This window comes from Pogona vitticeps, chromosome 3 (assembly GCF_051106095.1).
Source record: "Pogona vitticeps strain Pit_001003342236 chromosome 3, PviZW2.1, whole genome shotgun sequence".
Classification (NCBI taxonomy): Eukaryota; Metazoa; Chordata; class Lepidosauria; order Squamata; family Agamidae; genus Pogona; species Pogona vitticeps.
The window spans coordinates 101801874-101814270 of record NC_135785.1 but is presented as its reverse complement, the minus strand read 5'-3'; the positions used below and the strand labels follow the sequence as shown (position 1 = coordinate 101814270).

The 12397-nt window shown below is 40.3% G+C and overlaps 1 protein-coding gene across 15 annotated transcripts in view; it reads left to right on the top strand.

The window, feature by feature from the left end:
- Positions 1 to 12397, top strand: part of GRID1 (glutamate ionotropic receptor delta type subunit 1) — a 911822-nt gene that overhangs the window by 877207 nt on the left and 22218 nt on the right. For 3 of the 15 annotated variants that reach the window (XM_078390962.1, XM_078390963.1, XM_078390960.1), the window contains exons 15-17: positions 8 to 248; positions 526 to 618; positions 12100 to 12135. In XM_078390962.1, coding sequence (XP_078247088.1) covers positions 8 to 248; positions 526 to 618; positions 12100 to 12135 — 370 coding nt within the window. Of the gene's footprint in view, positions 1 to 7; positions 249 to 520; positions 619 to 7894; positions 10095 to 12099; positions 12136 to 12397 lie in introns of those variants that run through there. The other 12 variants (XM_072995121.2, XM_078390967.1, XM_072995119.2 and 9 more) reach the window with 7 other exon arrangements.

Below are 12397 nucleotides of genomic sequence, written 5' to 3'. Positions count from 1 at the left end.
TCCACAGGATCTTAGAGCTACAAGAAGCTGGATACTTGGACGTGTTCAAAGAAAAATGGTGGCCACGGATGGGACGCTGTGATTTGAACAGCCATACCAACGCACAGACGGATGGAAAAGCTTTGAAGCTTCACAGTTTTGCAGGAGTCTTCTGTATTCTGGCAATAGGCCTGCTCCTGGCCTGTTTGGTGGCAGCCCTGGAGTTGTGGTGGAGCAGCAACCGGTGTCATCAAGAAACACCAAAAGAGGTCCATAACTTTTATTCTTATCACAGTTAGGAACGGAAAGCATAAACTCGTACAGAGGGGAAGAAAAGAGAGCAAACTGAAGCAGAGGAAATACTAGGTGCTCTCTCACAACTCAACCCGCTGGGTTGTGATTGAATTTAATAACAGTTAAATTCAGGGTTGTTCTTTTTAAAATAATATAATTCTTTTTAAAAAAAATCCCTAATGTTTATGTTTTATGGAAGGTACGAAAATGTCAGCTCTGGCAACTAAAGTCCTTTATTTATTTATAGAGCAGATACAGCCTGGGCAGCAGCAGCAGCACTGCAAACATTCCCACATTGCCCCACCACTGTGCCTCAACCTTTCCATGGAGAGACCATCTTTAGGGGTAAGAGAGTAGCTCAGGTGCCATGCCTTTGGCCCCTCTGTTAAGAACGACAGACCAGTATGTTTAGGGCTCCCTTCAATGCACAGAGAGTCAGCACCCCTCATTCCTGCAACATGCAATTCCCTCAGGCAGCCCACATTTGTCTGCCCACCTCTTGGAGCTTTGCCAGGACGGTGCCAATGACACACAGGCCTGCGCGAGGAACGCAGAACTTCCCCAAAAGGTCACATCTCCTTTTCCCTCCCCTCTCCCTCATCTGCCTGTGTGAACTCTTTCCGGTCTTTCTGGTTTTGTGTTAAAATACTCACTTTGGGATACAGGCAGGCATTTCCCTCCCTCCAGCTTCCATCGTAAGGGTGTTTGACTCACTTGGACTCCCCACCTTTGGTGAAAACAACAGAAGCATTAATGTGGGCCCCTCTGGTGGCATGAAATTTGAGTAACCGTTTCTATCGACCGGACACAAACGAATGACCCTCAACAGTTTAACAATTTTCAGTGTCTTTTAGCTCACTAAGTACATGTACTGTTGTTATTATGTGCTGTCAAGTCACACCGGGCTTATAGCAGTCCTAACAGTGCCTGACCCTACCTAATTGTGCCTATTCTGACCATAAATAGCCATGTGGCATGTGAGATAGTTAAGGAGTAGTTTTACTATTGGCATCCCTCCCAGTAAGTCTCCATGGCCAAGCAGGGATTCAAACCCAAGTCTCCTGATTCCTAGCCCATTGCTTTGTCTGCAACATGGCATCAGTTCTCAAGCACATGTAGTGACCCACTAAGATGGAAACAGTCCGTTCATTGGGGTTGGGGAATTTAAATCAAGAGGTTGAGTTTAAAATCTCCAGATGCTGTAGGACTACAATTCCCATCACCTCTAGCCAGGATAGCCAATGATGACATAAGACAGGAGCTGCAGTCCCAGGGACTACAAGGTGCCCATCCCTACCATATATAGCCATGCATTGAGGCTCAGTTCTAAGAGGAAGATAAGATAAAACTGACTCCATTTATTTTCACACTCCTAGGGAAGTCACAAGTCTATGAGATCCCTGAACCTCACATGGCTGGTGGGGGTGTGTTCAGCTTGACAGATGTTGTATAGGCTTGTGCAGAAAGGATTTTTGCTTTTCTCGGGGGAAAAACATGTACAGTTCAGAGCAAGAATGCATAACTTGTGGCTTTCTAGATACTATTGGACTATAATGCCCGTCAACCCTCACTGTAAGTTATGCAAATTTGCCAGGTCTACAAATTGTTCATCAGTAGTTTAGAGCACTGGTTCTTAACCTTGGGTTACTCAGGAGTTTTGGACTGCAACTCCCAGAAGCCTTCACCACCAACTGTGCTGGCTGGGGTTTCTGGGAGTTGCAGTTCAAAAGCATCCAGGTAACAAAGGTTAAGAACCACTGATGCCAGACAAGAGTTTGCTTATGGAATGGTAACTAATGTAAGGCCACTTATTTTCCTTCCACTCATCATGGAGAGGTTGTTGCATTCTAAAATGCGAACTCTCTATGGAACTTATTTGCAAGCCACAGATCATGCAGTCAGGAAAAGATTGCAAGGACTTATGAGAACATAACAGCAGGGAGCTCAGAGATGTCCCTGTTTGCTCTTATGCAACTGAGGCTTCTCTGTGGAAGAAAACATTCCTTTAGAAAGAAAGTGTGGGGCCAGTACAAAAATAAGACAAGTGTCCTTAACAGAAATATGTAATGCTATTGTCCTTTTTGTGAACAGATAAATGCATTTTTAAAAAATCCTATTCATTTACAACACAGTATGTAAGTGATATGGGTCACATGACCAGTTGAAGTGTTTTTCTCTCTTCCTCATTCTAAAAAAAATAATCATACTCAAGCATTAAATGAATGTTTTAGTTAAAGCATCTCTTAAAGAGAATCAGAAATTGCCGATTATCAAAGGTTTTCCTTGCCCATATTTCAAAGCAATAATAATCAGCCTGCCATCACCATAGATTAAGAAAAGACAGCATCTGTTTGCATCAATTAAATCTTTCTTTAACAACCTTACCTCCCTGGTAAGCTCTGAGACATCAAGCCACTTAAACCTTCTTTTATCTTCAGCAGCTGTTTTGTACCAGAGTTGTAGCAGCAGCCGCAACCAGTTAGGGGAAAAACACTCACTGCTTCCAGTCTTTACTCCTTTTGTTCCCAGGGATATTACAATAATTGACATGCCTACCACATAAAAATCTGTCTTCCCAAGGCTTTTAATACAGACATAATATCAGCTGATAATGCAATTTGTCATTAACATTCCATTTGTCTGCCTTCCTTATTTGTCCACTCAATTCATCCTTCAAATCTTCTGCCTCCTCTTCTGCATACAAGTGAGAAGAGTCATTTTGTATGTGATTCCATAAAGGTTTTTCCCCCATGAAAGGCAACTTCACTTGGCAGGAGAATAGCTTGCTCAATTTATTCACACAGCCGTGAGCATCATGAGCTCATTCTAAATTTCCAGGGAGATAATGTGTAGACCCATCCATCTACACAGGGATATACATGAATAAGAGGCCTGAAACCTTTACTTCATTCAATCAGATTAATTAGCTAATAACTGAATGGAACCATACTAAAAAAAATTATAGCCCAGTGCTATGCCTGTTAGAAGCAATGTTCTGAAGGCCCAACCAGGCCGGTGTCCAGGGATGACCAGTATCCATTCCACTAATGGAAATAATATTGAACTTGCAAGCAGCTGATTATGGACTCTGCGCAACAAGGGAATCCAGCCTTTTTTCAGCTTACACAAGTGCTTGCATAACTGGATGCGCGGGCAATAGTGTGCCAAGGAACTACAAAAAGAAATGTATGACCACTTGTGCAACTACTGGAGGAGAAGAGTGTTAGTGCACTGTTTTTATTTGCACCCTAGGCAGGATGTAAGAGAAGGGGACAAACATGAAAAATTAATGGTCATGCTCTCCTGCTGGTTGGTGATGATTATGTCAATTAATCAAAGGTAATGAGATGGAATGGTTCAGGGCTGCAGCTGTGATGTAACTATGCACACCCCGGCATACTGCATTTTTGTGACTGACATATCCCCTTAAAGTTGCTGTTTGCTCTGTGTGGGGAAACATGGTGGGTACCTTTATGACCAGAGGAGGAGGCTCTGGAGCTCCAAATGTTTTGGACTTCATATCCCAGAAACCTTAGGCAACATGGTCAGTGGTAAGGGATTGTGGGACATCTGATGGGAAAACTGTAGAGGAAGGAGTGAAACTCATCACCAGACTACCATCATATCTCCTGGCTGTTCTTCCATGGATCATAATTGCAGATTTCTATCACCAAATTTAGTTTGGTCAATAATTCTGAGTAATTATATGCAGCTTAGGGCTGTAATCATACGTTTGTCCATAAGTATAGCTACTGAAGAAAACAGGATGTCTTTCTGAGTAAACATTGGAATACAAATCTTTGTAGGTAAGGACAAGGAACTATTGCACTCTTCTCTTCTGCTGAAAGGACTACCAAAGATTTAAGTGCATTCTCAAATTTGTCTTCCCATTTGCAAAGGCCTATTTTATTTTTGTACAAGTGGTAAAGCAAGAAAATAAAATAAGCAGCAAAGCAAAGTAAATGATCATTTGATTACTGCATTGCTAATTTTGAGCATTGGGGGTGGGATGTATTTAACTTTCCTAACAGGTGGTCTTTTTGTGCTTGTTGTGTTTTTATGGTAGAAATAATAAGTAGTCAATTGTCATACAAACAAGGGACCACAACATCCTGCTCATCACTAATGATATTATTTTGCAAACAACAGGCAATTTTTTCATAAGACTATGCAATTTATGCAATTGCAAGCTTGGACAAGTTGCACAAAACCAGGATAGCTCTAGTGTTATTGTGTATTAAGATCTGAAGCAATGGATGGGTTGTTGGCATCTTACTTAACAATCATTCAGTCTTTCGTGCTTGCTGTGTCTCCTTTGCTTCTCAAAGGGATAGGACATTAGACATTTTGCACATATTACAGAGAAATTGAGTGGAGCGGGAGCTCTTTGACCGACTCTTTGCTGGTTTCTGAATGTCTTCAGACAGCCTAAATAAATAAAAAACAAGGCACTGATGGAATAGTCTTTCCATCCCCAGTTTATGGAGACATCAGTGGAAAAAGCTCTTGTCATGCTTTTGGCTGGGGGCAAGAAATTTTGCAAGGTTGCAAAATTTCTTGTTCAGGTGAGATGATCAAAGTAAAAAACGGGGAGGAATTTAGTGAATATTCTTCACATTTGTAGTCAATATGTATAGGATAAGGCTGATTCACATGTGGTGTATAATGAATTAATCTTAACTGGTAAACTGGTGTGTTAACTGTTTTGCTCTTTGTTTTAGCATTAAAGAATGCTACAGTACAGAAAATAATGTACTGGGGGTGGCTTTTTTTGTGTGCTAAAAATCTAGAAATTTTCTCTATTAATGTTATTTCCCAGTTTGCGGTCTTAAAAAAATAACCAGTTTTTGCTAATATGCATGCTACTTTAAATGTAATGAGTTAATTGGTTAAAATACAGATAATTAATTTACCAAACAATTGAAAATTTCAGTTAATACAACTGCACTTTCTTGGTGCTTGTTTTTAATTCATTGACTGAAATTCAGTACAAAGTAACAGAGTAGGCCCATTGAATCAATGGAACTTACATAGATGTTGACTCATGAAATCCCTGTTGATTCAATGGGGCTACTTTAATTGCAGCTTACTGCTGAATTCAGCCAGTAAGTTCTCACACTGACCAACAGTAGGTTGTGTGAGAAAAATTTGTATCACTAATAGTACATTAAGTGGAACCCTTTGTGTACTATCAAATTAGTGAGTAAATGCTACGTGAAGGATTTTTTTTATCACTACAACTATCATAATTAACTAGGAATTCCCTCAGCCAGAATTCTGGTATCTCTAGCCAAAAAACCTCAGGAGAGTTTCAGCACATATACCAGAGACTCAGCATGCTTTTCTCTGCAGCCATTGAAAAGAGAGAGAGTAGGTGGGACTTACTAAGCTCTATGTGAACTATAGGAAGTTCTGAGACTGGTAGTCTCTCTACTTATTAGCCACGTACATGGTAGCCCCCCAAAAACTAACCCCTTAAAGTTCCCATGGAATTTAGCAAGTTCTACATGGTCTCTCCCTCTTCAATGACGGCAGAGAAGAAAATGATGGACCTCAGGTGGGTGTGCTGAAACTCTTCTGAGAATCTGGATTTTTGGCGGGGGGATAAGCGCTACAGGTGTCAATATTATGGCAGGGAGAAATTCTGGTGAATCATGGTAGTTATAATGAAAAAAGATTCCAAAAATCTGATGCCTATGAAATGTCACTAAAATCTGTACTTACATAGTACAGTGGGGTCTCGACTTACGAACGACCCTACTTGCGAACAATTCAACTTATGAACCCGCCCGATAGGGAAATAAGGACTCGACATACGAACTTCCCTCGAGTTACGAATAGGAAAAAAGTGCCCCCTCCCTCCTGTTAGAGGCTTCTGGAGGGGAAAAAGGGTCAGAAACTTAAAAATAAATAAAAGAAAGTCACTTACCAGGCCTTGGTAGCCTCCGAACTGCAGGAAGAAGAGCACCAAACAGCTAAAAGCCAACGCCCAGCGGGGAGCCTGGCAGCCATTTTGTGCTCTTCTCCACTCCTGAACCCTCCTTTCCCGCCTAACAGCTGATCAGCTGGCTCTGAAGAGGCTTCTGGAGGCTTGCTCAGCACCTAAAAAGGCTGAGATGTGAGTTCCAGACTCCTGCCTGTGTGTCTTTGTGCTGAAAAAATCAGCACAACATGCTTTAAAACATGCTTTAAAATTGGCTTCGTTGAAAAAAAAGGTTTCAAAAGTGCTTTGCAAACTGTTCCCTGCCTCCCCCACTCCTTTCCTGAACTTTTCTCGACCTAAGGGGAAAAAAAAAAGAAAAAATATCCCCCTCTAGTGGTAGAAGGCGGAATAGCAGCTTCCCATTAGTTTCTATGGATGGAAAAGAGCAGATACGGATTAAATGGTTTTCAATGCATTCCTATGGGAAATGCAGATTCGACCTACAAACCTTTCGACTTACGAACTGCCTTCCAATACAGATTAAGTTTGTAAGTCAAGACCTCACTGTACCATAAGTTGTTTGAGCCATGGACTCCTTTTTCCTTACTTATTTGTAGATGTCAGTTGCTAAAACTCTTTAACATTGTAAAATGCTAACCTGCTCTTTTGAACTGCTTTGTTCTCATGTTAAGCACTTTGCATGAGTAGTGCTCACTGACCACCATACCAGAGCCAAATCCCTTTCAAATAGTATATTCTGTCAGCATTACAAGGATCTCTTACACCAAGGCCTAAATCCAAGTGCTGGTCCCAACTAGAGTAGGCTTACTGAAGCATTTGCCAAATACAGCAATACTTAGCATTGATCCTATTTTTGTTAGGATGAGCAACTGGATTTAGGCCCCGGATTTTAGAGTAAGCAACTTTGTAAGTGTTGATAACTCACAGTTCAGGAGCATTTTCTTCTAAAGAATTACTTTTTCACCAAGCCCAGCAGGAAGGGCTAGCATAAGAAATGGGGGAAATAATAAAAAGTAAGGGATTGCGGAGCTGCAGATGATGTGATAGGTTCACTTGAGTGCTAAGTCAATTCATTAGTTTTGCTAACTTTAAGCTATTGCATAAAAACTGAGCATATAGATATTGTTTGTTGTAGGTTTTTCAGGCTGTTTGGCCGTGTTCTGTCTGTGTTCTGGTTCTAAGTTCTAACCCCTGTCCTCTCTGAAGATGCTGGCCACAGAGACTGGCAGAACGTTAGGAAGAAAAACCTTCAGAACACAGCCAAGCAGCCCGAAAAACCTACAACAACCATTGGATCCCAGCCATGAAAGCCTTTGAGAATACAATACAGTGATGCCTTGCAAGACGAATGCCTCGTGCAACAAAAACTTGTAAGACGAAAGCGTTTTGCGATTTTTTTGGCGACTCGCAAGATGAATTTTTCTATGGCTGTGCTTTGCAAGATGAAAATTTCGCTATACGAAATTACTCGCGGAATGAATTATTTTCATCTTGCAAGGCATCACTGTATAGATATTACTTACATTTCCCCAGTTCTGCAGAGATACATTATAACCAGTATTTAACATCAGTTTGTTGCTTCTTTTGTAAGTTCACCTGAAATCTACAGCAATTTTTTTTAAAAATGCACTGAACTGTCAAAAATCAATCCTAATTTACATCTGCATCGTTTTGTAGCAGTTGATAAGGAGTCCCAGAAGTTAGACGCTGTCTGTGAGAGTCGCCATGGAAGATGGGCTGAAACTTTGAACCTTTTTCAGAATTGCTGGGGAAGCAGTTCAGGAAGAGTGGTCCTTTTACAATGGATTTCTACTGACACACAGAGTATTTCTTCTATTGCTACTGACCTGTCATCCTGTTAACGTATCTGTTGAAGTTTTTGGTCCTAGGCCCCAACACTTCCTCTGAGTACATATGTTGAATGAGGCAGCAAACCTCATGACCTTTCCTGAGTTTAGTCTACAAACCTCCCTTTCAACACAGATTTCAGACATAGTTTGATCATTTATTTCTCCTAGACTCAGTGCCATAGATTTTTAAAGAAGGCTTACTATGCAATAGCAACTAGGAAGTGAGGTTCCAGTCCCTTCACCAGATGTATCGGGAAGAGAATTTCAGCAAGGAGAGTTTCAGATACTGTACGTCTGCAGGAGTAGTTAATATCCTTTCCTTTTCCTATTTGCTCTGTAATGAAAACAGTTGACAGTTAGAATCATCCTGAAATGCCAGCTCTGTTATTCTTTGAAATTAGAGTCAGATTTACTTAACCTTTCTTTATCAGACAAAGATGGGGGGAAATAATCCTTGAGGATGACTTCTTTCCTCCTAGATGCCTTCTATAGAGCCAAATGTGAGATTCATATTGTTGGATCTAAAGCAGTGGCATTTTGTTATTGTCTGTGCCTTCATTCCTCATCCTGCCAACCAATCCCTTACCAAAATAATCACACATGGCTCCAGTTTGCAAAACATTCAGCGGAGTAAGGTATTGTCCTATCGTACTGACACACATCATTAAGCCCTGTAGGAGGGGAAAATCCTTTCCATAAAGGATAATCTGGATTCAGATGATTTGTGCCTTATCTTCCCCTATAGAACATCAGCATCATTATGACACCTGTATTTTGACTTACCTCCAAACATCTGGATCTTAAAAGAAACATACAATCAACCATGCACCATCCCTATAATGTATGCACTGCTGGACAATACCTATTTTCATTGGGGGTTGGAGAATCCTCCCTTTTATCACAAACATTTTGCACATTTCAAGCTAGTGTACCTGGTGGAAAACTAGGGTCCAACCTCCTGCCTTACATCCTAGTTTTGCAAAGGGTTAGGGTTTGTTATTTTTTTGCAGGAAAATAGTCAAACATTTGTCGTTTCATCACAAGGAAAGTGTGTCTTACTCTCGTTCTTCAAAATATGTTTCAACCTCTTTCCAGCCTTGGTTCTCACAGTGTGTAAAGTAGAAAATGAATACCATCAAGATAGGGAGTGGGGTGACGAAATGGTAGCAACAAAAAGCTCAGAAAAAGTGATGCACATTCCCACACAGCCACACTCTAAAAATCCTGGAAGCAAGCAAGCAGGCAAGCTTCTACCTAGTGATGAAAGAGAACATAGATGACACCAGGTGAATATTATAAAGACACATACTTGCTGATTTCGTAACACATGAAATGATTTTCAGTCAACAGGCTGAATTAGCAGTGCTATTTTCCATTAAGTCTGGCATGGTACAGTTTAGCAACAGAGCCATGACATGGGGGTTGCTGATTGTGCAGCTTACCTTCCAAAACTACCCTAAAATTCGTTATTTCTTCTGAATGGAAGAAAAAGGTAACTCTAAGTCTAGATCTTACAGATAATGATAGCCATCAAGAAAAAATTATAGTCAGCCTTCATAAAACCTAGGCATTTCTCTCCTCAGTCAATGGAGTGGGAAACTTTGCATACCTTCAGTAGGGCATATTGGCTGGATTGTTTTGGAAACAGAATACTTTGCGGATTAAAAACAACATACGGACTATTATTTCCCCCCTCTCTTTTTTTGGCCATTTCATAACTTTCTTCTTCATCTGCCTAAGTTCCGAACTGCTTCTTCATAGTTGTTTCATTTCTAGTTCGGTTCCTTATTTCATGTGAATTAAACTGTTCCCACGAAAGAATTAAATTGTTATATTTACATCTTCATTGTATGTTTAAATGTTTCTGTTGCTTTTTAAATTATTTTTTTCTGTATTTCAATCACATATCTGAAATCTGTGTAATTTTTTGCTTTAAAAAACCCTTTAAAGAATCATTTGTATGTATCATTGTATTGTACTCTAATTTTCTAACATGAAATAAACTTTTGGGAGGAGGAAATAAATAACTACCACTGGTGAGCAGTGCAGTAAAAATAGATTTTTCCAGGCAAATCAGAGCTAGTCAGAAGTGGAAAAAATCGTTAGGGTAGTTGGTGACAGTGATGACTTTCAGAGTCAAATGAGAACTGCCCCATATTTGGGATGTACAACCATTTCATACCTACTGAGGAATGTATGCAACAACCCAATCTTATGATTGCTATATGAGGCTATAGAATCCAAAGAGATTATTGCACAATCATTGTGTTTGGGAGTAACATCTTAATTATGCAACATACCATGCATTACTCAGAATCAGCTTGTGTCATTGACTCCACTTAAAGACACCATGTTTGTGAAGTGATACAAAAGGTCTGCCTATAGCATTTCTTCTAGATGGGCTCATTTATATACCTGCAATCCTGCCACTTGATGCCACAGTCACTGTTTTGTAAACATGCATATGCAAGTTTGTCCTTTAGCATCAGGACACATGGATCTCTGTGTGAAGTTACTAAGAAAGGAAATTTGATTTTTTTTTTAAAAAAAGTGTAATACCATAACATGCATGTAATAGTAAAAGGCAGCTGGACAGTGTGTCTCCAGTACAGCACATCTTGCAAAAAGGCTGATGTGGAGGAGGAGAGAAGGGAAGCTGGCCTTTCTTAGTGACACTTCTGACTTTTACTCTGAAGTAGGAATCTCACCAACACTCTACAATCGCACTGTTTTGGGGAAGAAACGAGGTTATCTTTCTCTTGCATTCTTTGCTTCCTGTCTGCTAATTTGCTAGATTTTGGAAAAAGCTTTGACTCTTTCGGCAGTTTTGTGTTGATTGTAAACGTACAATTTTCCTTCCATCCTGCTACCAGCACCCAAACTTCAATCCCACTTTCCTAATCCAGTTTCATCCTCCTTCAGCCTTTATGTTTGTCATTTATTTGACTGTGTGAGTATGGCTCTTGATGCTGTTTTAGTCATAGTTTTATTTGGCAATGGCAGTTTCCCCTCTTCCATTTTAGCCTTGCATTTTTAGATTTAATTTGATTTCAATTTCTATATGTATTTTCATGTAGTAGGTGTCTTCTGTCTTTACTTTTTCACTTGTCCATGTCTGTCTGCATTATGTATGCCACTTACACATTGTCTTACAGCACAAGCAAGATACATACATCCCTGATACTACCCTAGTGATACAGAAAACTAGAACACATATTAGCAAATATTAAAGATGGGTGTTACAGAAAACCCTGGACTGGTCTGTCTGATGCTGGACAGGGTTAATGCCTTCTGAAGGGGCTAGCATTGTTTCTGAACTTTGTACGTTGTAGGTTATAAGCATTTTTTTTTGTTCAAATCAAAGGGAAATATGAAAAATTGCATTTCCAAATCCTCTTGAACCAAATGACCGCTGTATCTAAAGTGTCATACCATGGTTTGAATTGGGAAGGTCTTGCACTGTGCTAATTTTACAGCGGGGTGAACTAATTCAATGGGACCTCTCCTCAAATAAGCTTGCACATTGAAATAAATCCAAAGCTGTCCTGGAACGAACATTTGTTGTCACCTGCCATCCAAGTGATGAATGGATGTAGTTGAGCAGTGATGAAGAGAATATTTTGTTGTTGTTTAGTCGTTTAGTCATGTCCGACTCTTCATGACTCCATGGACCAGAGCACGCCAGGCCCTTCTGTCTTCCACTGCCTCCCGGAGTTGGGTTAAATTCATGTTGGTTGCTTCGATGACACTGTCCAACCATCTCATCCTCTGTCGATAAAGCAACACAATTAATAAAGGAGAAAGGAGCAGATATTTCTCCTACCCCCACTTCCCTGCCCACATCCCTCACACAGTGTGTGTTGGCCTATTTCTGTGAAGAAAGAGTTCTAAGTAATCTGAAATGCCTGGCTCACTATAATCAGTTTTGATTGGTCTAGGAATGCTTTTACACTCCATCTCTATGTTTACAAGCCACTCTATTTGATCCTTTCCCCCTCACTTCTACCTTTTTTCTTTTCTTTTTTCATGGAGATTGCCAGTGAAGTGAGACTGGGTCCCAGAACAATGGTGAGCATTCATAAACTCCTTTATGAAAGATTCCCATGCTTGCAGTCACTCCCTGAAGCTTTCCATGCACGTTCCCTTCCTTCTACGCTAGTCACCTGAAGTGTATGCACACCTCCAGTGGTACAAACCAAACATCTCCACTGCATTCAACATCACCATTTTCAATCAGCTCATTTCCAAATATTTTGGTATGTGTACAAAACACTCATGATGTGGTATTTTCTTGGAAATGTGATCCTTCGCCCTCCTTTTTTTGCCTTTG